This window comes from Mya arenaria, chromosome 6, assembly GCF_026914265.1.
Source record: "Mya arenaria isolate MELC-2E11 chromosome 6, ASM2691426v1".
NCBI classification, from domain to species: domain Eukaryota; kingdom Metazoa; phylum Mollusca; class Bivalvia; order Myida; family Myidae; genus Mya; species Mya arenaria.
Genome location: NC_069127.1, coordinates 63983400 through 64009283, shown reverse-complemented (window position 1 = coordinate 64009283; position 25884 = coordinate 63983400). Strand labels below are relative to the sequence as shown.

Genomic DNA, 25884 nt, shown 5'->3' with positions numbered 1-25884 from the left:
GAGTTTGGATTTACATGTTTACAATGCCGAATGTTTAATATATTTATAATTAATCTTATTTTATGCATAAATCTATTTATTTAGCATGGGACTTGTACTTTGCTTCATTTCGGCCACGCTTTTACACGTTATGCAAGGTAAGGGTTGTGATTTTAAAGTAAAACTATATAAAAACCAGTTTTAATAGTGTGGTACTAGGGCGATATTGTTTCAGTTTTGGTTTCAAGGGTTTCGACGGTTTCACCGTTTTTTCACACGGTTTTTCTGTCGCAAACATTAAGGTTATGCGGAATTGAGATTCAAACACAGCTTAATAAAAGTCACGACCACATTTAAATGCTTGGCAAAAACGCGTTCCTTTCTCCGCCGACGTCAGTCAGTTATATCACATTGTTAGCGCCGTTTTATTGTTATACGTTTTCTAATAACGCTGACGTTTTGATGGCGTTAATTGCACCTGAGCTCTAGAGTATTTCCATGGAGTTCAAAATTGTATAGGCAATGCTTATGCAAATTTTTTAACGCATTTTGATTGGATAATAGCTACATGATGCGCTTGATGATTTCTTATGCGACGTCTTTAACTTTTTAGTGTTTGCCCTACATTTTCAGCCAATCAGGAGCGCTAGATTTTTAAAATGTTCAGTTTTTTATTTGCGAAGAATCGTTACTTATTGCTGAAGAGAACTCTTCATGAATAAGTATATTGCTATAACTGCGCATGCGCATTTAGTCACGTCTGTTTGCATAATTATACAAATGCGCGAGTTCAGTATCAACGCTGAATTAAATGACGTCGCAATATCTTGTAATGATTGACAGGTCTTGTTGACAGGCGCACGGATGAATTTTAAAGCTGATGCAATTTGGGAGGGGCTATCACTAAGTCAGTTAGAATTTATTAAATAATTGCTTCGTGAATAAGAAAACCACGGTCGCTTCGCTGCGCTCCCCTTCCTTAATTCACTTATTCACGAAGAAATTACTTTAAAAAAAACTCTAACCTGTACTTTCTAGATTTAATCATTAAGAATTTCAACTTTCGCGCGTGTTCAAAAGTCCGCCTACTGCCACTGCCAATCATCCGATACACACTCCCTGCGTCAGATTTTGCGTTAAAAATGTATCAGCCAATGAGGTTGTATTTTAAGTCAGTTAGATGACATGAAGTGATTTTTATTAATTAAGAAGGATTCGTTCGCTACGATCACTCCGCCCATTCTTAATTATTAAAAATTAACTTCGTGTCATCTAACTATTACGTAGTGCACAACACTTTTCACAGCGCGTGTGATGGATATATACTACTATTTCTTCGCAAATGCTTGGTCTAGATAAACAATTAAACTACGATGTGACATCAGCTCATTTTTTTGATTGTCAGTTTAGTTTAGCGCTAGTTTCTTGTATAAAATGAATGCATAAATTTTAACACTTCCTGTTTAATTGACAGGCCAATCGTTAGGACCGTGTAGCACGAGTGTGCCGTGCAGTGATCCTGCTGCTTCCTGTAACTTGCTGGGACTATGTGAATGTTCAAAGGGGTACACTGCCTTCGAGGGCGCATGCCATGCCGGTGAGTTTGTGGAGCTTTTACATGTATTAATGGTTAGTCGAGATATAATTAAAATAATTGTCCAGCTTAAAGACCTGTTTGTATGGAAAACAAACACGCAAGTGAAGTAACATGAGCCATTTTCACTAGGCATCATCATCATCATCATCATCATCATCATCATCAGCATCATCATCATCATCATCATCATCATCAGCAGCAGCAGCAGCAGCAGCAGCAGCAGCAGCAGCAGCAGCAGCAGCAGCTGCAGCATTATCATCATCATCAGCAGCAGCAGCATAATCATCATCAGCATCATCATCATCATCATCAGCATCATCATCATCATCAGCAGCATCATCATAATCATCATCATCGTCATCATCATTCTTAGCTGCAGCAGCAGCACCACCACCACCACCACCACCGCCACCACCACCAACAACAACAATTCCATCATCATCATCATCTGAATCATTATGCTATGTCGGCGACAATCGATAGTGGTTGTCCACAAACGATGTCGCTATTTTTACTTCCGGTAACTACGTATATTTGTTTTGTGGTAAAACAAACGAGTAAATCTATTTTTATTTCAGGTAAATTTTCGTTGAGTTCATTTTAACGAGGGAGGCCACTCTCTTATGCACCAGTCAATTGTAACCACGCCCCATCCCCAGGTCCGTTGGTATACCGGGGATAGCCGGGGAAATGGGACGTGTTTTTACCTGCCAGGTGGCCCCGCAGTGCCGGGCGAATGCGGTGGTTTTGTCTTCGCAAAATTATAGCGGGGATTGGGCGTAACGTAGGGTCCCTGGGTTGCGGGGGGCCGTGGTTACAATTGACTGGTGCATTACACATATGTGTTGAACGTAAACACTTTTGCTTTAAAACTTACAAACACTCCTTAAATTACAAATTGTTTTAAATTTCTTAAACCTTGTTCAATAACCTGTCTCTATGGTGTAGTGGGTCCGTTCTTACCTGCAAATACCGGGAATCCTGGCTCGATGTATTCAGTTTTTAGAATATCTGCGCATGCGCGCAGGTAGTCTTAAGACCGCAAACTCCAAAGAACTACTTCTATTTATGTCGTTTTAACCCAATTTTTTTGTCTCAATGCGCTCTATGTTTAGTAGCAGAATGACGTCGAAACCATCAAAATAGGTTATCCGAGTATGAGTTCTTGCTTGTTCGGCTATTTCCGCGCTGTATTTCTGTATTCCGGCATTTTATTTTTAGCAGAATATAACTATTTATAGATCGTTATATTTATTAGATTAGTGTGGGTCACAATAATAGATGCTCTGGTAGGAAGGTAACATACTGATATTCACTCTGAGTTCAGCCCAAGATGTTTTAGAAATTATTACCGACCGCAAGTGTACCATCGCCTGCAGGGTTTGTTATAACCTGGTGTGACCATGAAGCACGCTTATTTGTAAGGGCGTATTTTTGATATAACGTTTATGAATTAAGAAATAAAAATGATTGTCTAAAATCAAAATAGTTGTATCCCAGGTTTCGCGTTGCTAATGCTTCAAATACTATGATTTGCCTGCTATACAATAACAAAATACTATTTATTCTATGATTTTTAGGCGTATACTTTTCTAATAAGATGTTTACATATTTTGCGTAAAAGCTTCGTTCCGGTGTATTCTTGGCATAGTTTTGGACATTAGCCTTTCAATTTATTCTAACCCACTTGCCCTGATGAAGCAAAGTAGTTCGGATTTAACCTGTAAAACACACAACTAAAGAGTGCGAAGCATTCATAACAGCTCTAGTATTATTTCTATACAGATACTTAAATAAAACATAAAAACAACAACATTTATTTATCAATAATACTTGAAAAGGCACAATCATATTCCCATTCTTAGAACAGACAATTTCCGATAATCTAGAAATAGTTTCAACTACATTAACTGACTGATTTTCTAAAAATACATTAACTGACCACATGTTTGCCCTCACCGAGAGAAAACGACCCTCTGATAAGCTCTGCATTTTGATAGGAATTATTGCTAAAGTTATTCGTAAAAATAAAATCATTTTCATTAAACAATTAAAACGTGTATGTTCATAAAACTTGCATAACGTATGATATATAATCAAAGCACTGAAAATCTTTAGAAGCGATTAAAAGGGGCATGCATTGTCCGGGGCGTAACCAGCGTTACGCACTTACGCATGTGCGTAACATTTATTTGAAAAAATGAAAGGTCAAGGGCTAAGCTAAAAATTGATATCAGAATAAAATGAAGAACAGCCAAAGTAAACGTTGCTTCCCTGTGATAGATAGCTTTCTGAGCAGAAATCAATCACTTGGTAACTACAAATTCGGCGGCCTCGAACCTATTATTCCTTCCAATTACACCTCAGAGCTCAACATGTTCGTTCCGTTTTCCATTGTTTTCCACTGGGTAGACCCCCCGAACCCCCAACCGGCTACAGGTATATTCCCCATCCCACACCCTCCCCCTTTAGTGCGTAACATTCGGTAAAGTCTGGCTACGCCTCTGGTTGTGACTTTAAATACATAGGGATACGTCGCCTTAAGTGATAAGCTGTGCATCTTGAATGGAATTATTGCTGAAGTTCTCACATATTTGCCCGCAGATAGTCTTTCAGCGCCCCGCGCTTTGATAGAAACCTGGTATTGTTTGTAATTACAAGGTTATGTCAGGTGCGTCCAGGTTTCCTGGTTCATTGTTTGCCCAGGGTGAAAAACGTCCTCGATTCGGTGAGTATAACCATTGTTTTCTTTATGTTAAAACGATAATTTTTAGAAACAACCTTGTGCACCAAATGAAGAGCAATTGCTAATTTACGATGAGGCTTGTTTTAGAGGAAAAGGATGGCCATATTAAAATATCTCGTCAATTATATAAATCGCACATTTTAATAACGATGAAAGGGCGTCGATTGTTTTTCCTTATCATGTATGTGTAATATAACACGAAGAAGAAGGGTCCTTTTTTAGCGATGAAACCGTGATTCACCTATAATTACGCGTAAGTCGCGATTCACCTACAATAACGCGGAAGCCGTGATACACCAACGATAACGCGGAAGCCGTGATACACCAACGATAACGCGGAAGCCGTGATACACCAACGATAACGCGGAAGCCGTGATACACCAATGTAACGCGGAAGCCGTGATACACCAACGATAACGCGGAAGCCGTGATTTACCAACGATAACGCGGAAGCCGTGATATATCAAAGATAACGTGGAAGCCGTGATACACTAACGATAACGCGGAAGCCGTGATACACCAACGATAACGCGGAAGTCGTGATACACCAACGATAAAGCGGAAGTAACGCGGAAGCCGTGATTTACCAACGATAACGCGGAAACGGTGATTTACCAACGATAGCGAGGAAGCCGTGATACACCAACGATAACGCGGAAGCCTTGATTCACCTACAAAAACGAGGAAGCCGTGATTAACCCACGATAGCGAGGAAGCCGTGATTCACCTACGATAGCGAGGAAGCCGTGATTCACCTACAATAGCGAGGAAGCCGTGATTCACATACAATAGCGAGGAAGCCGTGATTCACCTACGATAGCAAGGAGGCCGTGATTCACCTACAATAGCGAGAAGGCCGTGTTTCACCTTTTATAGCGAGGAAGCCGTGTTTCACCTTCTATAGCGAGGAAGCCGTGATTCACCATCTATAGCGAGGAAGCCGTGTTTCACCTTCTATAGAGAGGAAGCCTTGTTTCACCTTCTATAGCGAGGAAGCCGTGTTTTACCTTCTTTAGCGAGGAAGCCGTGTTTCACCTTCTATAGCGAGGAAGCCGTGTTTTACCTTCTTTAGCGAGGAAGCCGTGATTCACCATCTATAGCGAGGAAGCCGTGTTTCACCTACCTTAGCGAGGAAGCCGTGTTTCACCATCTATAGCGAGGAAGCCTTGTTTCACCTTCTATAGCGAGGAAGCCGTGTTTTACCTTCTTTAGCGAGGAAGCCGTGTTTCACCTTCTATAGCGAGGAAGCCGTGTTTTACCTTTTTTAGCGAGGAAGCCGTGTTTCACCATCTATAGCGAGGAAGCCGTGTTTTACCTTCTTTAGCGAGGAAGCCGTGTTTCACCTTCTTTAGCGAGGAAGCCGTGTTTTACCTTCTTTAGCGAGGAAGCCTTGTTTCACCTTCTATAGCGAGGAAGCCGTGTTTTACCTTCTTTAGCGAGGAAGCCGTGTTTTACCTTCTTTAGCGAGGAAGCCGTGTTTCACCATCTATAGCGAGGAAGCCGTGTTTTACCTTCTTTAGCGAGGAGGCCGTGTTTCACCTTCTTTAGCGAGGAAGCCGTGTTTTACCTTCTTTAGCGAGGAAGCCTTGTTTCACCTTCTATAGCGAGGAAGCCGTGTTTTACCTTCTTTAGCGAGGAAGCCGTGTTTCACCTTCTTTAGCGAGGAAGCCGTGTTTCACCTTCTTTAGCGAGGAAGCCGTGATTCACCATCTATAGCGAGGAAGCCGTGATTCACCTACGATAGCAAGGAGGCCGTGATTCACCTACAATAGCGAGGAAGCCTTGTTTCACCTTCTATAGCGAGGAAGCCGTGTTTCACCTTCTATAGCGAGGAAGCCGTGTTTTACCTTCTTTAGCGAGGAGGCCGTGTTTCACCTTCTATAGCGAGGAAGCCGTGTTTCACCTTCTATAGCGAGGAAGCCGTGTTTCACCTACAATAGCGAGGAGGCCGTGTTTCACCTACAATAGCGAGGAAGATTATATAGGTAGAGGCGCGTGGAAGAACATCTCATGTATATATAACATTTCATACATACTCTAATGACTAACTAATAACGCCAGACGAAGGGTAAAAGACACTTTGAATATGGACAAAATCAAGCATGTCAGATTAGAGTTTAGACGGTCAACAATTTAACGTCTTAAATTTAGTTCGTCACAAGATAAGTAAACATTAGTTCAATTAAAGATTAACAGTGTCTCCCTAATTATATAACCGCAAACATGTAATGACATTTCTTCTGTTAGCAGGGAGTTTTGAGGTTCTTATCAAAATTACTCCTTTTATACATGTTATAGTACACTTACAACGATTAGGATAAACAATCGACGCATTTTAATTGTAATTTTAGTGTGCCATAGATATATAATATTTGGGATGAACATGGGTTCTAGAAATGTACAGAATGAATCGGTAAGAAGCGACATCGTAAACAAGCAATTGCTCTTCATTCGTTGCACAAGGTCGTTTCAAATATCATCGTTCTAACATATTGAAAACAATGTTTATATTCAATGAATCCAGGATGTTTTATACCACAAACAATGAACCAGGGAGGCCTGGGCGCAAAGTTTTATGAATTTAAGATATTCTTATGGAATGTTAAATATAACAGATTTTTGAATGTTAAGATGGTTCACATATATTTAATATGCTTTCCATGGATAAAATGCGAAGATACTTTACTTGATGCGGTGTGCACCATTTTGCATTTGATGTGCAAGTGTTGTGTTTTTATGTTTTTTCGTTAAGTTATTAAAGACAGTAAAAGGTTATGGAAATTTACTTACTGTTGCAAAAAGCATGACTATATCATCACACGTACTGATTCCAGGTTTAACCATTCAAATATTCATGATGATACTATATATAAAGAATGTATTCCTTACTGAGATTATGAACTTTCGATTATTGTCCGATAGTAAATCGATATGCTTGGTCCGATTCGATTCGATTATCGATAGCAAATACAGCCAGGTTTTCAAACACTAATAATAACAACAAAAATGGATTGTCGTTTAAATGACAAGATAATGTCAAGTAATAAACCATTTTGAACAATTCTGTTCAGATGGAGATCTTCATGGCACGTGTTCAACCAAGATCAATTGTGTTGAGGCCAACACGGAGTGTGACACCAAGACCACCAAGAAATGTATATGTAGCTCCGGGTACACCGCATATCAGGGTTCATGTTACACAGGTAGGAAAAGAACTGTGGGCCGATTATAGAACAGAACAGAACAGAACAGAAAAGTTTATTCGACTTATTTAAGTTTATATCGTCATAATTAATACATATAGTTATATATGAACATGTCACGTATCTTAACTTAAATATATAATATAATAGAATATATTGAAGGGAAAAATAGTTCATTTGAATTTGGATTGATTGTTATGTTAACATTGGCAGTGAGGGAAATTAAAAAGAAGTTATTAAAACTATGTTGTATTATTTATAAGTGAGTAGCGTGTAACAAATGCTCCTTTCATATACTTGCAAACATTTTTAATCAGAACAGAAAAGACTTTATTAGATTTATAAACTAAATAATTATTTTATTAAAATGAAAGTCAAGGTCTAAAGCAATAATATTTTATTCCTACTTTATGTTAATAACATTTCATTTGTTTATTTTGCAGGAATAATTCCTACCGCATTCAAACACTCATTAATTAATAATGTAATAGTTAGATGACATGAAGTGATATCTTAATTATTAAGAATGGGCGGAGTGAGCGTAGCGAGTCCTTCTTTATCATTAAGAATTCACTCATGTCATCTAACTGACTTAGAATACAACCTTATTGGCTGATACATTGTCAACGCAAAATCTGACACAGGGAGTGTGTATCGAATGATTGGCAGTAGGCGGACTTTTTAACACGCGCGAAAGTTGAAAATCGTAAATAAATGATTAAGTCTACTATTTAATGACTGTCTATCTGTAATGTTATTGGCTGAAACTGTTGATTGTATTCTAAATCGTATTTTATAAGACTTAAATAAAAAATAACTTTTATTTTACAACACCATTTTAAATAAAACAATGGGCAGTCTATGCCGCTTAAAGAGCCCCGCCTTTGTTGTATTACCGAAGTTTGAAAAGGTGATTTATTTCACAAAAAAAACTTCGACAAACCTGTTTCCATAATAATGTTTTGACAGTGCTCCGTCAGACGGCCGTATTGTGAAAATATTTGTCGAAGTGTTTTAAGAAACTAAACTGTCAATAAAACTCTGGTCAAAGACCGAAGGCGGGGCCCCATAAGCGGCGTAGACTGCACTATGTTTCACTTAAATTGGTGAAGAATAAAGTATTCATTCGAAGCAAAATATTGCCTTCCGACGTATCATTTATGACGCAATTGATCATGTGGTATACACATACATACTGGAATGTGGTAGCTACGAGAGGGTTTGTTGAATTGTATAATTTACCCTTTTGCATGGTTATTGTGCAGTAATAAACGCATGGCTTGGTACACGTTCAGTCTATTGTTGTGTTACGAGTTACGTCAAACCAGTTTCGGATTTCGTAAAACAAACAATAAAACTGCTTTTAATTTTAATTAAAACTGTGACAACAAATACACGGTATGTGAAACCGATGTATACATGTGATACCAAAATTAGTTTATTACCAACAAAAAAGCCCTTACTCATGTTGGAGTTACCGCCTCAGAAAGGTCAGCGAAGAAGGAGTTCACCGTTTTTTTTTTAATTTCAACCTCACGCTTAAATCCACATATACCAGTTGCTCTTACGCATGTTCCAGACGGATCGCTGCATGGAGGCTGCTCCTCTTCAGTGTCATGTACAGACGCCAATACTGAGTGTGTAGCGGCTTCCGGAAGTTGCGAATGTACCACCGGATATAAGGAAGACACCGGCGCATGCGTGCAAGGTCATTATTGACTGAATAATCCGTTAAATTATCATTTTATACGTTATAAGTATAAATTGTAACACATGATATTCTATAAGCTATAAGTCAGACTATGATGACGCGTGCGTGCTTGAGACAAATTACAATTGAAAAACTGTTAGCATTTACTAAAATGATCATTTGACATAATTGGGATGCATCGTGCGATTTTGGGCTCTCGGATTTAATTGTTACGAATGGAGAAAATAATGAATATCAAAGGCCAAAAGTAATCAATTTTCAAAGTTTTTTTTTCCTTCCAAACTTCCTTCTATTAAAGGATTGTCATTGGCGTATCATTTTCTCAACGACTTATGACCATTACTCGCGTTTCCATAGCAGAAACAGATATTGTTCCGACTTGTTTTGACTGCATTCAAAGCGTCTGTTTAAACGGACCGATTGTTTTAAAATACGAAAAAATATTTTTCCAACATGTTTAGTTATGTTCCAATAAAATTCTGTGTAAAGTGAACAAGTATATTTAAAAGCTAGTTGAAATACGTGAAAAACGCGTGTCATTTCAATAATGTTCTTTGGTAATGACGTCATATTTGTGACGTCAAATGAAGTATTCAGAATGCACAATGCATAGTTTTTCTTGTAAACACGTATCTTACGCAATTTTAGAGATATCATCATGTCATTTTTAGTATTACCTGAAGTGTCAAGTAATTGAAATACCCTATATAACAATACAAGCATATGCATGTTCGAAGGCCCAAAATCGAGCGACACGACTCATATTATAATGACGTTTATTTCCCTGTATGGACAGTTGTCAAAATTAATTCAAACTGTTATATATCAGATTTTCTGATTAACAACTCGCTAGGAAAGGGATTAATGGCAAAAGTCTACATTTTTTGCTAAATTTAAAAAAATGGTTACATCCTTCTATATAATGTGGCCCTGTAGCAACAAACAGATGCAGAGGTGGGCTCCCCCTCCCCTTTAAAATCGTCCAAGGCGCATGCCAGAAGGTACGCCCCTCATTTACGCTCCCTCTAAACGTAGTACCCTGAAACGCCACTGGTAACACCTGTTTCATGTGATGAACTGTAATATGGTAGTATCTATGTTTTTCTATGAAAGCACTAATGTACATTAAATCCCTTAATCCAGGATCATTGTTCAACGGTCATTGGGCCCAATGTAATATGGCGGCGGAACTCTACTCGTAATGTATATTATGATATATAACTAATCGGGCCTCCACTTCAAATCAACTATACTAGGTATCGTGTGAGACAACTTCCCCGTGCAATGTTCCCGGGGCCCAATGTTACATGGCGGTGGAAATTGTGCATGTAGAAATGACCTTACATCGTTCATCTCATAATGTATATTATGATTAAGAACTAACCATTCCAGCACAACTATACATGGGATCGTGTAACACAACTTCCCAGTGCAGTGATCCCGGGGCCCAATGTGACATGGCTGCGGAGCAGTGTGTATGCAAGGATGGTTATACAGCCTTCTCCTCCTCTGATATTTGTTGGCAAGGTACTCTACAACCGGATCGTGCTAGGCTTGTTTTGAAAAATAAACACCGGAAGTGATATGTAAGACGACTTTAAAGTACACAACCAGACAGAGGTACAAAGCATAGCGTCTAAGGATCCATGCCATTTAAGTGAATTATTTGCTGACAATATATGTTCATCAGGAATAATTTTTAATTCTAATGGCTAGATATAGTTAATATAATGTTAAAAACTGTATACCTAGAATCGAAGTTTTTAATTCCGAAATATGTTGCCTTAAAACACGGAAATTCCCGAAAGGTTGATATTTTGTACCTTGGTATATTTCTTAAGATCTCTAAAATTTGCTTGTGCGAATCGATTTCCTGCTTAAGTATTGGTAATATTTAAGGTATTTCCTGTAAATGTCTCAATTAATGAAAGAAAAAGTCGTTTTGTCTGTCCAAGTTAATGGCGAAAAGTTCTCTTATGGTAACAATATTACTTGAATCGTCTGATATGTCGTATGAATTTACCTTAACTCCCTTGTATTGAGAAACTTAAATAGGATACATAGTAATATGCATTGATATAATTGTGTTACATGTCCTACGTATGTGTAGGGTAAATAATTCACATATCCATGATACTCCAGGATTTTGTCGCCCTCGAGAGAAGAGTCATAAAAACATTTATTTAGTTAAAACTTATTTATTTTACAACTATTAGGAAACAAGTAATTACAACATTATATTAATCGTTGGCTCTATGTTACGACAGAGTGTGGTCTTGTGTTGTGGGGAAAACCGGAGTACCCGGAAGAAACCCCCTTGTCCGACTTGTTGAATCAAACCCGAATTCACATGCGCCCAGGCCGGGAATCGAACCCGGGTCACATAGAAGCGAGTGCGCTAACCACTGCGCTAGCCGGACAACCATGTCTATGTATTTTAGTATAATGTCCTGTGACGATGTGTCTCCCATCAATAGTCTGTTGGCATAAATACATTTAAAATTTATCGCTTTAGTTTCCATTATTTAATTACAGCAAAATCATAATCAGGGCATGTTTTCATCCTTTTCATCCTCCTTACTCACATCATTATTCTTAAACCTGACAAATGTACATGAATTGTCTGAAACAAGCAATTGTTTTCATGGACTAATTTTATTTTCTAAAATGTAAGATGGAACACTGAATGGCACGTGCTCCGACGTCACAGGTCCCATGTGCAACGTGACACACACCACGTGTCATTCCACGCTCCAACGATGCACGTGTGACACGGACTATAATTCTTACGATGGAGAATGTTATGCTGGTAAGACAAATAGAGAAATAACAAACAATGCAATGGTTAATATTTTAATGATTAAGAATGGACGGAGTGAGTGTAGAGATCGAGCCCTTCTTAATCATTCAAATGTTACTCCAGCTCATCTTACTGTCTTAGAATACTATTTCATTGGTTGACACATTGTCAACTCAAAATCTGACGTAGGGAGTGTTTATCAAATGAGTGGCAGAAGGCGGACCGTTTAACAACAGCGATAGTTGAAATTCTTAATGATTAAACCTAGTACTAAATAATTGCCTATCTGCATTTTTATTGGCTGAGAATGAAGGTTGTATTCTAAGGCAACTTTGATGATAAACGAGCTATAGAAGCAAATAGCAGAAGACGTTCCAAAAAACGGTATTAAATATTATTTGTTGCCACAACTGTTTACGTAGTCAACACTTATCTTTTCAGACCTTTGAATTCTAAATTAAATATTGCTCAGCTTTTTATATTCACCTATAATCAATTAAAGCACATATCAACATTTCTTAATTTGTCTTCAGATGGAGAATTACATGGAAGATGTTCTACTACAGTTTCTTGTATCGACGCCAATACTACTTGTGACAATGTTTCCAGTCAATGCGAATGCGAGGCAGGGTTTGATGAACGTAATGGCTTTTGCTTGCAGGGTAATTACGTGCTAACAGTAATCTAGTCTTTTCAACATACAGTGTGTGTATTCCACGTGATAAATTACGTCATATATGCTACGTCGATAGGCAACATTTTGCTTAAAATGAACAGTTAAATCAAAGATGACTTTTCTTTTACAACACCATTTTAAATGAAACATACGGCAGTCTATGCCGCTTATAGATCCCCGCATTTGTTTTATTACCGACATTTGATAAAGTCATTAGTTTCATCAAACACTTCGACGAACCTGTTTCCATAATCGTGTTTTGACAGTGCTCTGTCAGACGGCCGTATTGTGAAAAGGTTTGTCGAAAGGTTTAAAGAAAAAACTCCGGTAAAAGGCCGAAGGCAGGGCTCCGGGGAGCGACGTAGACTGCGCTTTATTTCATTTAAAATGGTTATCTTTGTTTAAAGGATTTTTTTTCAAATCAAAATATTGCCTTCCGACGTAGCATTTATAACGCTATTTATGACGTGGTATACACACACTGACATAATTACATAAAAAGGGTATAAAAAATCAACGTCTTTCTCTATTATTAATTAGGAAAGAACATACGTGTCAAATGAAATGTAGCATCAAGGCTCACAGACCTTAAAGTCGTGTTAAAATTTGATAGAAGTAAATTAATCTGACGATCACGCATTAATATGTATATTCTGAACGATGAAGATGTTCAAAATTGCTTTTAATTGCAAAACAGTATACTAAAGTATAGTAAAGTATGCGTTGTGATAACATTGAAGTTCCTTTTAAAACTTACAATTGTCAGCAGCCACATTTTAATAACACGCATTATTACCGAGGTATAATTGACTGACACAAACTTCGTTACAATGATTTTTAGAAGAAATATTGACCAACAATATAGGAAAGGTCGTCAAACGATGACCTCCAATGCCTCGACAACCTAAGATAAATTGGTTAAAACTTGTTATCCGTGGGGTGAACTATATGGCTTTGATGATGAGTAGGTAATAAAATGAAAGTATTAAGCAAATTATCGGAATCAAATTTATTTCATGATAAAAAAGGCAATAATTAAAAATTTTATTGTGTGATTGTTTCGGGCGGCTTACGTATCCTGCCACGAGTGTTCGGTTAATCTAAAGTAAGTCACTCTTTTTACGAATACCATTTATTTAGTGGGCGTCCTTGGCGGAGCGTGCTCTCTGACGTCAGCATGTACAACAACCAACACTGAGTGTGGTTCATCTGGGCTATGTGTCTGCAGAAGTGGGTACTCCCAGAGCTCGGACAACTGTAAACAAGGTATTGTAAACAAAACGTTCAATATTTGTTTTACCCATGCATATAGATATGGCGTACATTTTTATTGTGTCTGTGTTTGTGATTATTATGATACGTTTATAACAATTGTTCCATATCGTTTATATAAATATCGATTTTTAATAAAAACTATTTTTAAGTTAAAAACACTTCTTTGCAATATGATTTGAGTATTCACTACATCCAGTTTTCTTGCACCAAAGTTTATCAAATACGCTTAATCAGTTCGAACACTTGAACATTTCTAGATGGCACACTCCATGGGGCCTGTTCTGGTTTCGTGGCATGTGCTGATTCCAACACCGAGTGTTCCTTAGTTTCTGGTACATGCCAGTGTGCCACTGGCTTCCTTGAGGAAAGTGGAAAATGTGTTGAAAGTAAGATTATCTGCTAAGCATTCTATAAGCTGGATGACACGTGACCTTCAATAGGGGTTGAGTAAGAACGGCTTTCATGGCCTATATAGTTTGTTTTGACTCTAACACCATCCACAACATTCCAGTTTGCCAGAGGCTGGATTGTTGAACTTGTATTATTCCTCATCTTATCAGAGTCTTCAGGTAGGTATTGGCTAGAAATGGCCAGTCACAATAAGACGATGCATATAAAACAGGACGCCCTAGTATACAGCCTCTTTCAAAAACTGCAATCGATTTCCAAAATTAAATTATACCTGAATGATCACAGAAACAGTGTATACGTAGCCAAATGTCCACCATCACTAAACAGTTAATATCTAGAGTAGATTGTAAAATGTTTGAAGTCGTATGAGAGAGACACCACTTCCTTGTCCTTACAGCGTTAACAAAGGAAGTATAGAGCTACTTCCGGAAGTTGTTAGTGACTTACATATGATCATAACTTCCCATTATCACCGCTTCGGTGTTAAGTGGTAATGAGTTAATAATGGTTACCCTGTGAGTGAGACTATGCTATTATATTGTATGCATATTTGTAGAGAGACCCTCTTGAAAGAGTTAATGTCTTCGGTGATTGGTATTGAAACAACTCTGTCATTAATGTCTTCATTGTAAACTGTCAAAGGGGACACTCGAATAGCGCACTAACCTGAGAAGTTGACATATTCACCATAGACTCCCTGTAGGAAATAAAATGCGATTCATATTGTAAAACACGGAAGAGTTTGTGACGTCAGTGTTTATTTAAATATCATGCTCTGATTGGATTACAGCGACCTCATTTAACCTATAGAATACGACGTAACAGTTGGCTTGTTTATGCAAACGTTTGTTGTCGACAACGTTTTTAAACCAAATAAATACACAGATTCGCACTTTTTTATTAATTTTAATTGCGATGAATAGTTATCTAAAATTTAAATATAAGGATGGATCGCATGCGCGACTGTGGTTTTCACAAGCATGCCAGAATGCCGATATACAGTATGAACAGTATGAACACACGGACAAATGCGATAATTCCTTAAAAACAGTCATAATTATCCCAATTCAACTGATACATGCCAAGTTTTTCCGCTTTTTAACTTGTTAGGAAAATATTGAATTGTACTTAATTTTGTAATTAATGAAGCTCTGTAATGCTCAATTTCTTCAGCCATGTTTGACATTTAATATCATTGAAAGCTTCCCATTCCAGCACAACTATACTTGGGATCCTGTAACACAACTTCTCCGTGCAGTGATCCTGGGGCCAAATGTGACATGGCGGCGGAGCAGTGTGTATGCAAGGACGGCCATACAGCCTTCTCCTCCTCTGATATTTGTTGGCAAGGTACTTTGTAATAAAATCACGGCCATTTTTAAAAGTAGTCACTGGAAGTAATATGTATGACGACATATTGAAATAGATGACCGGACACAGGTACATAGCATACCGTCTAATGATCAATGTATGTTTTATGCAGTTCGAAGTTGATTATTTGTTCAACCTACCAACTCACCTTTTCTGCTTTTAAAATAACACATTTACATATATAAGCAGTTGTTTACATGCAATTGTATTATTTTGTATAGATGGAACACTGAATGGCACGTGTTTTGACGCCACAGGCCCTACGTGCACCGTGACACACACCACATGTCATTCCACCCTTCAACGATGCACGTGTGACAATGATTATACACCCTATGATGGGAAATGCCGTGCTGGTAAGACAAAAGTATAAACCAATATAATGCTTATCTAAATAATTTATACGTTTAGAAATTGATTTATATAAATTTTCTTATTTAGGGCTACTCGAATAATACAAAAGAAGGCTAAATAGCAGAAGTTGTCCAAAAAGCACGATGAATTTATATTGAATTTAACAATTTCACTGACATTAGGCAAGTTTTCGCCTGCAACTGCTATGTTGCGCTCTTGTAAACGTAGAAAGACTTCCATGCAAGTAATCACCAATTCCTTTTTAAGTTGGTTGTTTGGGTCAAAGTTCTGTACCTCATGTCAATCGATAATGTACTCATTGTCCTTTAAATGACGTTGGTAACATTACCTTTTTATTTGTCCATTTTTCAAATTTTCTAGAATAAAATATTTACGACGTACTTTCTATTCAAGACCATACCTAATGAAGTTTCGAGAGAATTTAAATGTTAACAACCCAGATATTTTAGAAGAATCGCAAATATGGTAAAACTCCTGGTTAAACACTATAAACGAAATTGTCAAAGAAACTATTTACAAGTTTGTAATTGCATCTGTTGAGAAGAAAATTCTATGAAAGTATTAAGCAAATAATTGCAAATACAATGTGATTTTGTTTGACTAAACTTATGAGGCTATTCCGTTATTGTTTCGGGTGGGACACTCTTCATGAAATAATAATGTACAGCGTGTGGTTTAACCGCGGTAAACACACAATTAGTCACTCAGATCAATGGTATCACTCATTCAGTGGGCGTTCTTGACGGGGCGTGCTCACTGTCATCGGAATGTACAACAACCAACACTGAGTGTGGTTCATCTGGGCTATGTGTCTGCAGAAGTGGATACTCCCCGAACTCTGGCAACTGTATACAAGGTATTGCAAACGAAACGTTCAATGCGTGTTTAATGTTATGGCATGCTTAGAGATGAGTATAAATTATAATTATTAATAATATAACATACATTTTTATTGTCGGTTGTTGCATATTTACATTTATAGCTTTATAAACTGTATAGCATTTCTTACATATTTTTATACAAAGAATAACTCTCAAAGTTATAAACCCACTTATTGATGGGTATGTGTGATGTTCAATACAATGAAATGTACAAACAATATACTCTGAAGTTAAAATACTTCTCTAGATGGCCTGCTCTGTTTTGGTTATTTGTTCTGGCTCCCACACTTGTGTTCCTTAGCATCCGGTACATGCAAGTGTGCAAGTGGCTTCCTCGAGGAAAGTGTTAATTGTATTGAAGGTAATTGAAAGTGTTAACATCTAGTTGACACGCATTATTTCATGCTGTGATTGTCCACCCTTTGATGTATGCAACTGATTCCAGCACAGGTATTCATCAGCCGTCAGTACATGTCGGCGTGAAGGTTGCATCCTGGAGGAAACTTATGCGCAAGACAGGTCGAACTACTAAATATATATTCCAGTTGACACGCGGCATTTAATTGGCCTTGATGTCTATTCTGATCCTTCCATCGAGTGTTCTTTCATTTCCATTATATGGACAATTGAAAATGTATGCAAGAATGGGTCAGCCACTAAAAATCTTAAAGGACTGCTAGCACGAGTCAGAGGCTTTAATAACTGAGCATGTCCTGGTACTTAAGTTTGTACTACAAGCAACGTTGACTGCTTCTCACCTTCTAGTACAATGCACTTTTCAATGGGTCAGAAGCTCAAACAGAAATATGTGCGTATTGACGTATTTCCAAAGGATTCATAATCAACTTGACATGCTGTATTAAACTGTTCCTTTTTCGGCCCTTTTTGTCTGTTCTGACTTCAACAACGGTATATGAAAGTTTGATTGTTGCTTGCACGACTAAAAATGTGTGCCAACGTTGATTGAGACATTTAGTGTTTAATAAATTCAGTGACTTTTACATAAATTGTCAAACATCTTATTATCCATTAAATCTAAACACATAATTTAATGTATATAATTATTACAGAATTCTTTCTATAAATACAAACCTTTTATTGTTTGCTGTTTAACATGAAAGCTATTAATTTGTCTTGAATTGAACAATTCCTCGGTCAACAGCTCAGACATCATTGGAATTTCCAAATTTAATTTCAAGACAGCATGTCATCAACGACTTTTAACACTTCTTTCAAATATGATTTTGATCCGGTAATAAAACAGCTATTTCATTTTTTGTTTAGATAATATTTTGAGCAAGTTATATTTGTTTTCATAGTTATTTAAGGTACAGTCAAAACTGTTATGCCAATGTGCAGGGAATGACCAAGGGTATTACATGCATCCCCTCCACCTCTTGGACAACCATTGTGACTGTGACCTAAATAACCATGACTTACTGTATACTGTTTTTTCCTGAATATGAGCTTTTGATGTTGATATTTTTTTACCAAAATTCCAGCAAATCTAACCAGCACTCATTGGGAAACAAGTTTTGACAGTAAAACAACAACAACAACAACAACAACAAAAGTAATACATCTCAAATATGGTGTCAGCTTTCATTAATTACGATTCTCCCCAAAGGTTGATATCTTTCTACCAATTAGTAGTAGTAGGTTTATTCGGTAAAAAGACATGAACATTACATGGCACGTCATAATGCAGACAAATTATAGCATATCATTATCAATGCATAGACAATAGAAACCATGAAATGCACACACAATACCAAGGATGACACAAAAAAGAGAAAAATGATTTTCACTTATTTCCATTGTGGTCCTTGAAAAATTGGTGGCAGTAACCATGGAATAGTCATGTAGTTTAGCAAAATTGTTAAGTACAAGGATAATAAATCTAGACAAGTTATAATCTTATATCACAGATAATTAATTGCATAAATTATATCACAGAACTCATTAACATTATTACTCTGCATTCATAGCCTATTACACTGCATTCATGGCCTATGTATTGTAACAGAAGACTTGAGATCATAATGTATGGAATAAAAAAATGCCATTCAAAATGGCAATACTGTAAATCAATATTAATATCACAATGAGATATGATAAGATATAAGGAAATACGTGTGAATAAGAACCCTACATGCTAATAAAAATGAAATTATTATGATAGCTAAAAATAAAAATTTATTCTATTAATATCACAATGAGATATGATAAGATATAAAGAAATACGTATGAATAAGAGCCCTACATGCTAATAAAAATGAAATTATTATGATAGCTAAATATAAAAATTTAAAATGATCTTTAAGACTGCAATAGGTACTGTTTGATGGCAGACTTGAAATGGTTAGGTTTTGAAATATTCCTTATATTTTGAGGAAGATTATTCCACAAATTTATGCCATCATTTGTGAATGTCTTTGCCCCAAAACTGCCAACCTTAGGCTTGGAGAAACGACCAGTGTTAACAAAGGTAAAACTATCCGCAAAATGATCAGACACTGGCTGAGCTACCTTATTAGACCTTGTACAGCAACCGTGCACATCACTTAGCGGTTTAAAATGTTCACCAAGATACTCAGGGGCAAGGCCATTCTTTATCTTATGGACATGACAAAGCATAATTTGCTCTACCCTTTTTGACACGGGTAGCCAACCTAAACTTAGAAATTGCTCTTGACCAACATGAGACATGTTATCCATCTTTAAAACAAACCTGATCATCTTATTTTGGGTAGTCTGGAGTTTATTTTTAAGTGACTGGGTAAGACCTGGATACCAAAAGGAACAAGCATAGTCATAGTGGCACTGTATAAGGGACATAACCAAGAGTTTTCTAGTGTGCATATTTAAGAATTTACTTTTTCTGTATAAGAACTTCAACCTGGAGTTTGCCTTACTAATAACTGACTTGGCTATGGACTCACCAGCCAGACTCTGATCTATTTTAGCACCAAGGTACTTGACAAAACTTGATGGAGTAATTGAGATATAAGATAGATCCTTTTCGACATCACGGGCCATTTAGGATACATGTAACGTTTTAGACGATATAAACATTGTGTATAAGTTGACGTCATACATATTGACAATCTCTGAGTTTTATCATCTCTCTTGGGGCTTCATGGTGTTGTTGCCATTACTCTTGACCGATGCTGGTTTTGGGTCACTTTTGTGATCGTTATTTGTTTGATCGAATTTATGATCAACCTTGATTATGACTGAATCTTGGTCACTTTCTTGAAATCATATCAATGTAATGCCAGAATCTTGGTTAATTGCCGTATTTTTTAAGCATTAACAACAAAGACCACGGCATGTATTTGTTGCTAGGCCTTCACATGTACATTGTAGTTTATATTTATTTAGATCGACATAAACAAATCACAAAAAATATATTTGCTTCAGTTGGAGCAATAGGGTCTTCCTGCACAGTTGCATCAAACTGTTTGACCAACAACAGTGAGTGTGGAATTGCGGGTTTATGTGTCTGTTTGAGTGGCTACTCATTGGCCTTAGGAGAGTGTAAAAAAGGTATTATAATCTATTATCCCTAATGTTTTTATTGGTTGATATTAGTTATTGACAAATCAATAATCATTTTGGCTAACTTTGACCAAACCAAAGAGTTAAACCAATGTCATACAATTCGCTGCTAGCGTTTGTGCCCTTGTGAAATATTTTTTCCAGTAAAAATAAATGAGCTAACATCTTTTATTATAATAATTTGAATAAAAATGTAATATCATGTCTTATGTGTTTCTCAAAAATCATCGTTACAGTTTGTGTTGCTGGGATTGTCCCCGTAGTTTTCCCACTCCAACTAGTTTGCATTGAATTACTATTAAAACAGGATTGTCCAAATAAAAATTTGCTTCACTATGCTGATGATGTATTTACAGATTGAATAGCAAAGTGTAGGACATTTGTACTTCAAGGTGTATGTTTTCTATTTAAATAGATATACCACAGTCTGGGGGTTCCCTTGGAAATCCTTGTGTAAATAATAGTGCATGTATAGATGTCAATGCCGTCTGTGGTTCTGAAGAAATTTGCACCTGCGCAGACGGATACAAAGAAAGCGGAGGTGTCTGTGAAAAAGGTTTGGTTTTGGTTTTGCTTGATTGTTTTGAGTTTTGCTTAAATGTTTATTAAAACTAGATTTTATATCAACTTAATGAAATGGGACAGTTGTGAATGAATCAAGGAAATGTAATAAATGTTTAAAAACAATATGAATTATTTACGATTTAAATTGTTAGAAGAAAAACAGTAAGTATTATGTCAACATGATGTTTGCTTGAATGCTTTAAAAAATCTTTTTTACTTTTACAGATGGAATTCCAACATGTAAGTTTTGAAATTTGATAGTCTCATTTAATAGATCATCTAACATTGCAAAATATATGTTCAGAAATTTATTTTATTCCTCTGGTTTTTATCACCATGTTTAACAAAATCAGTCTAAATTAAGATTTTATTTGTAATAAACTCATGGCAGTATCTCCAAAGTGTGTTATTTGATGAGTTACGAACTTCCTTCCAGACGTGATCGTTGGAATTGTTCTCGGAGCAGTAGCTATTGCTGCCGTCATTGGCCTGGGTCTACTTATCTACTGCCTATATTCCAAGTCACAACAAGCTATATACAAAGTAATCTATATAACTATTGTATATTAAAAGTAAAACTTACAAATTCTTATACATTTTTCTTATAAATACGTATCTGTATTTACTGAGTCAATTTATTTTCTAAAGCTGAATTTGAAATTAATAAGGGCATTTTAAACTTCAAGTAAGATTATTTATTATCAAGCAAAGCTTTGTTGAAATGTAAATGGACTGGGATGTCTAAAATGAGAATGATAACATTTTTATCACGTGCAAAATCATAGACCAAATGTTTTTATCATATCCATGAAAAGTATTTATTTTTATTTTTGCAGTACATGTTATTTTGTATTTTTAGGAAGAAGCAAAAGCACCACTTCCTGAGGAATATATGCTAGACAAGACTGATGCTACTCCGTACAGAAAACCTAAACTGTCGGCCCTTAATGCCACACCAAGGGAGCCGTTGGATATAACAGCCATAAGGAGGGATGCCCCAGCCCCACTTCCCGCCATTCGGCCCCTAAACGGAGGTGCAACTGTTCCACATGTGAACCATGCTCCGATTGTTGCGCAGCGTCCCCGAGATGTGTACCGTGGAAGGAGATTGCTTGAAAATGAAGAGGTAAAACACCTGCTGAAGTATATAACATATCAGTATAATTATGTATATCAATGATACGCTGAATTCTCAGAAATGATATGTGTAAAATAGGATCTTGCATTAACGACTCTGTTATTTAAAGCCACCGAGTATTTAGTTTACTTTCATAAATATATAAAACGCACTTAACCTAACGGTTGATCTTTTAGATGGAAGCAGGTCTTTACAAACAAAAACAGAGAGGAGATTTTAACGAGTACCAGCCTTATAAACCCTGGGAAAAAACTCCGGAAAAGTATAACATTGCACCAAATTCAAGCAGGAAAGCAAAAGGGCATGGAAGAAAGAATGTACATAAAGCAGGAGGAGAAACTGTTGAAGAAATGGAAGAAAAATACCAAAGAAGGTTGCGAAAACTCCAGCGAGCAAAGATGCGACTACTCACAGCTCTAACTCTGAAATCTAAGCAAACAAACGAAAAGAAAAACAAAAAATACGAATCAGATGATTTCGAAGTATCTGATGCAGGAACGCCCGACGACTCGGATGAAATAACTGAGGAACAAGAGTTGGAGAGGTTTAAAGAAAAGCACTGGCAAAAGAGGAGGAGAATGCTTGGGAAGGCAAGAGTGGGGATAATGGACACTGACAGGGATGGAGCGCCTCCTTACTATGTAAGTGGTGGGGGTCTTAATCAATATTTCTATACCCCTGGGCGTCAGCAGTCAAGAGACATTACACCACACTATGTCCCAGATTATGAGCATCTCAGAGGATTGACACCAAATGTTTATGCTCCATACGGTCAAATGCACATGGGAAACCAAAACTAATCGATCAACACCAACACCAACACCACCCGAGACGTTATACACGTCGCTAGAATAGCATCCGACCGTACAATACAATTTATCATTTGCATTTCTGGCGTATGTTTTATGCAGAGTGTATATTAAAATCGATGAAACTGAATTTAGCTCATATCCAGGAAATAACATACATGTACATGTATGACGTCATACAGTAACTTGCAATGCTAATTTTAAGTAAGCGCTTTCGTTGAATATAGACACAATGAGGTAGCTGTATTTGTTCTCAACTGTTTATTTGAGAAATAATGTATGCATCTGAAGCTTTATAGTTGTTGTTTTTAACATTAAACCTATTGAAAATCTTTCAAAAGAAGCATGCGTGCTTTTTTTTCTTTGCAATTGCATATGGAAAAGGATATTGATGAGCATTTATTATATAGTAATAAGGATAAATTTTACATGTAATAGAAAACTGTATTCAATAAAGTACCTGGTTTTAACTACTCAATGTTATATGCACTTAATGTTTTCAATATAGAATTGATTTCACCATTTATATATGTTTTCTTTTCACATTTAATCCTTTTGCATTACTGTGATACTCATAAATTGCTAACCCCATTATCATATCTCGTTAAACTTTGTTTTACATTTTTACTAATAAAATGATAAACAGATTGTTCCGCATCCCTTGTAATACATCAACCTAGTTCATTTCTTTGGTACTGTTCATATTTCAATCATGTTTTGTGCCTTCAGTATTAACATATTACCAATACTTTAGTTCGTTTTGGTGTACGTGGTTGCATATTCGAGGAATATTTATATATCCACTTGAACAAATGGTTATGCTATTTGACATCTGGCATACCCTGAGTTGGTCAGATATGCTTTTAGGCAATCTCAAAGGGGGAACCGCTTCTCAAAATAACGTACATCCTACTTACGTGTGATGAATAAGGATACGCAGTAATTAATGGTTGTACAGTCGTGAACACAATATGCAGCAAATAAGGGCGAATGGTTTGCACACACAGGCTGATAAGGTCAGACTGATTGCTATTAACAGTATTGAACACAATGTGAATATGCAAATAACGTTGAACGTTATTTACAAACAAGCTGAAAAGATCAGACGGATTTTCTTTCACCCTTTCATAATGTGTTCCTTGTTTGCAAACAAAAGAGTATCATCAAACCCGGATATCTATTACCAAACAGTAAACGTGGATACGATGCCTGTCTTCGCTGTTTTCCCCTCCTTTATCCTAAAAAGAAAACATGGAATCTGATTTTTACAGTGCATTTTAGGGAAATATTTGAATTTAAAGCTGAAAAAGGTTTTAATAATTGAGACTGCGGTCACCGCAGTCTGAAAGTCAAGGATCGGCGACGACCTTTGACAGATACCGATTAGTTAAATAATGTAAACCTTTGATATTTTTTATCACAAATTGACATAGATATGCTTGTTATTTGTTGGAAAAGCTACAAATTTTCATTACTACATGCGTGAGTTATCAAAACATCTTATTTAACAGTGGCTAGTAATTAGAGTAAAATACTTATGTGACTATTTTAAGAAACTCTACCAAAACAAGTCAATTAAAATGTAAATTTACTGAAAGTAAGGTATTAATTTTTAGGCAGTAAATGTCAGTTGCATGTTTCAGCGCCGTAAAATGTGTCAGACATTCTCTTAATATTTGAATTACCCCCTCCACTAAGACTTGACATGTAGGTTGACTAATTTGTTGATGTTGTTTGTATGCATGTGTCACGCGCACTCCTTTTCGGATATGTTACAAAACATATTTTCATTCTTTAGGTTTCTTCGATCATAGCAGCGGCTAAACAGAAAGAGAACATGCGCCTTTAAAACTATAATGAAACGTGTGAATCAAAGAGGATAAGAAATTGATAAAAGCTGGGTGTACATGGCCGAGACTATATATTATGTAGTGTTTCTTCCGACATTGTTAGCCTAGTGTATATCCATCTGGTTTGTAAATGTTTGCTTTGTCCATTCTGTGCTGCGTCTTTGGCATTTACCCTGTGCCATTGAACTGGATTCATATACACATTTATTGTAAGCATACCACACTTGCGACCACACTTATGACCTATAAACTATTTTTAAAAACCCAAATGAACTAGTGGTTCGCTTATCGTTCAAAGGCGGTAGATCAAACATTTATCCGGACAGACATGTTGAGGTATGCTATTCTGTCTTTGTAATTGTGTAAGGTTTTGTAGGTCTTTTCTAGTGTGTTAGACTTGATCGTTCCTGCAAACAGAGTCTAATGAGTTTCTGGGATTGTCCTCTACACTCCATTGTACTTTTAATGTTAGTGTGATTCGAAATTCCGCTGATCCTAAGCCAATGCATTACCTTCATTCTTTTATTGTTATTTTAATCTATTAATCCGCGGAACATCTTATTAATTCAAGGGTGGTATTTTATGCATCTTAAGTCAATGTTTTTGCCACGCATCACTCAAATCATGTATAGGCTTAGTCCGTTTTCCGATTCTTAACATTTTTTTTAAGATTCAGTTAAGAATGATATTGAATACCACCCCAGATTAATAAACTGTAATTGTGTATTTCAGTTCTCTCACTCGCCGACAATGTTTTTTTCCTTCTCAATTGCTAACTTCCCTATTGAAAGTATCGAACCTTAAACTTAATATAACAACTTTTGATTTGGTTTATAGGCACCCCGTAACATTTCTAGACTTCGGACAATACAGAATGAATTAAGAAAGAGTTATATTGCCTTCTTCAAAGGCGTCCCGCACTGCAAGATTTGAATTC

At 36.6% G+C, this 25884-nt stretch overlaps 1 protein-coding gene across 2 annotated transcripts; it reads left to right on the top strand.

Annotated features, from left to right (window-relative positions):
- On the top strand, nucleotides 1–23745 carry LOC128238933 (protein draper-like). Of its 2 annotated transcripts, XM_052955268.1 has the most exons (18): nucleotides 1–137; nucleotides 1454–1576; nucleotides 7394–7525; nucleotides 9105–9233; nucleotides 10629–10763; nucleotides 11911–12045; nucleotides 12570–12698; nucleotides 13853–13978; nucleotides 14245–14373; nucleotides 15614–15748; nucleotides 15991–16125; nucleotides 16875–17000; nucleotides 20449–20574; nucleotides 21002–21142; nucleotides 21376–21390; nucleotides 21587–21693; nucleotides 22010–22276; nucleotides 22465–23745. In XM_052955268.1, the coding sequence occupies exons 1-18, from the start codon at nucleotides 86–88 to the stop codon at nucleotides 23086–23088; spliced, it is 2766 nt and encodes a 921-aa protein (XP_052811228.1). In that variant the 5' UTR covers nucleotides 1–85; the 3' UTR covers nucleotides 23089–23745. The 2 variants fall into 2 exon arrangements, with proteins under 2 accessions (XP_052811228.1, XP_052811229.1); XM_052955269.1 differs by lacking the exons at nucleotides 10629–10763; nucleotides 11911–12045; nucleotides 12570–12698.
- The last annotated feature ends 2139 nt before the right edge of the window (nucleotides 23746–25884 follow it).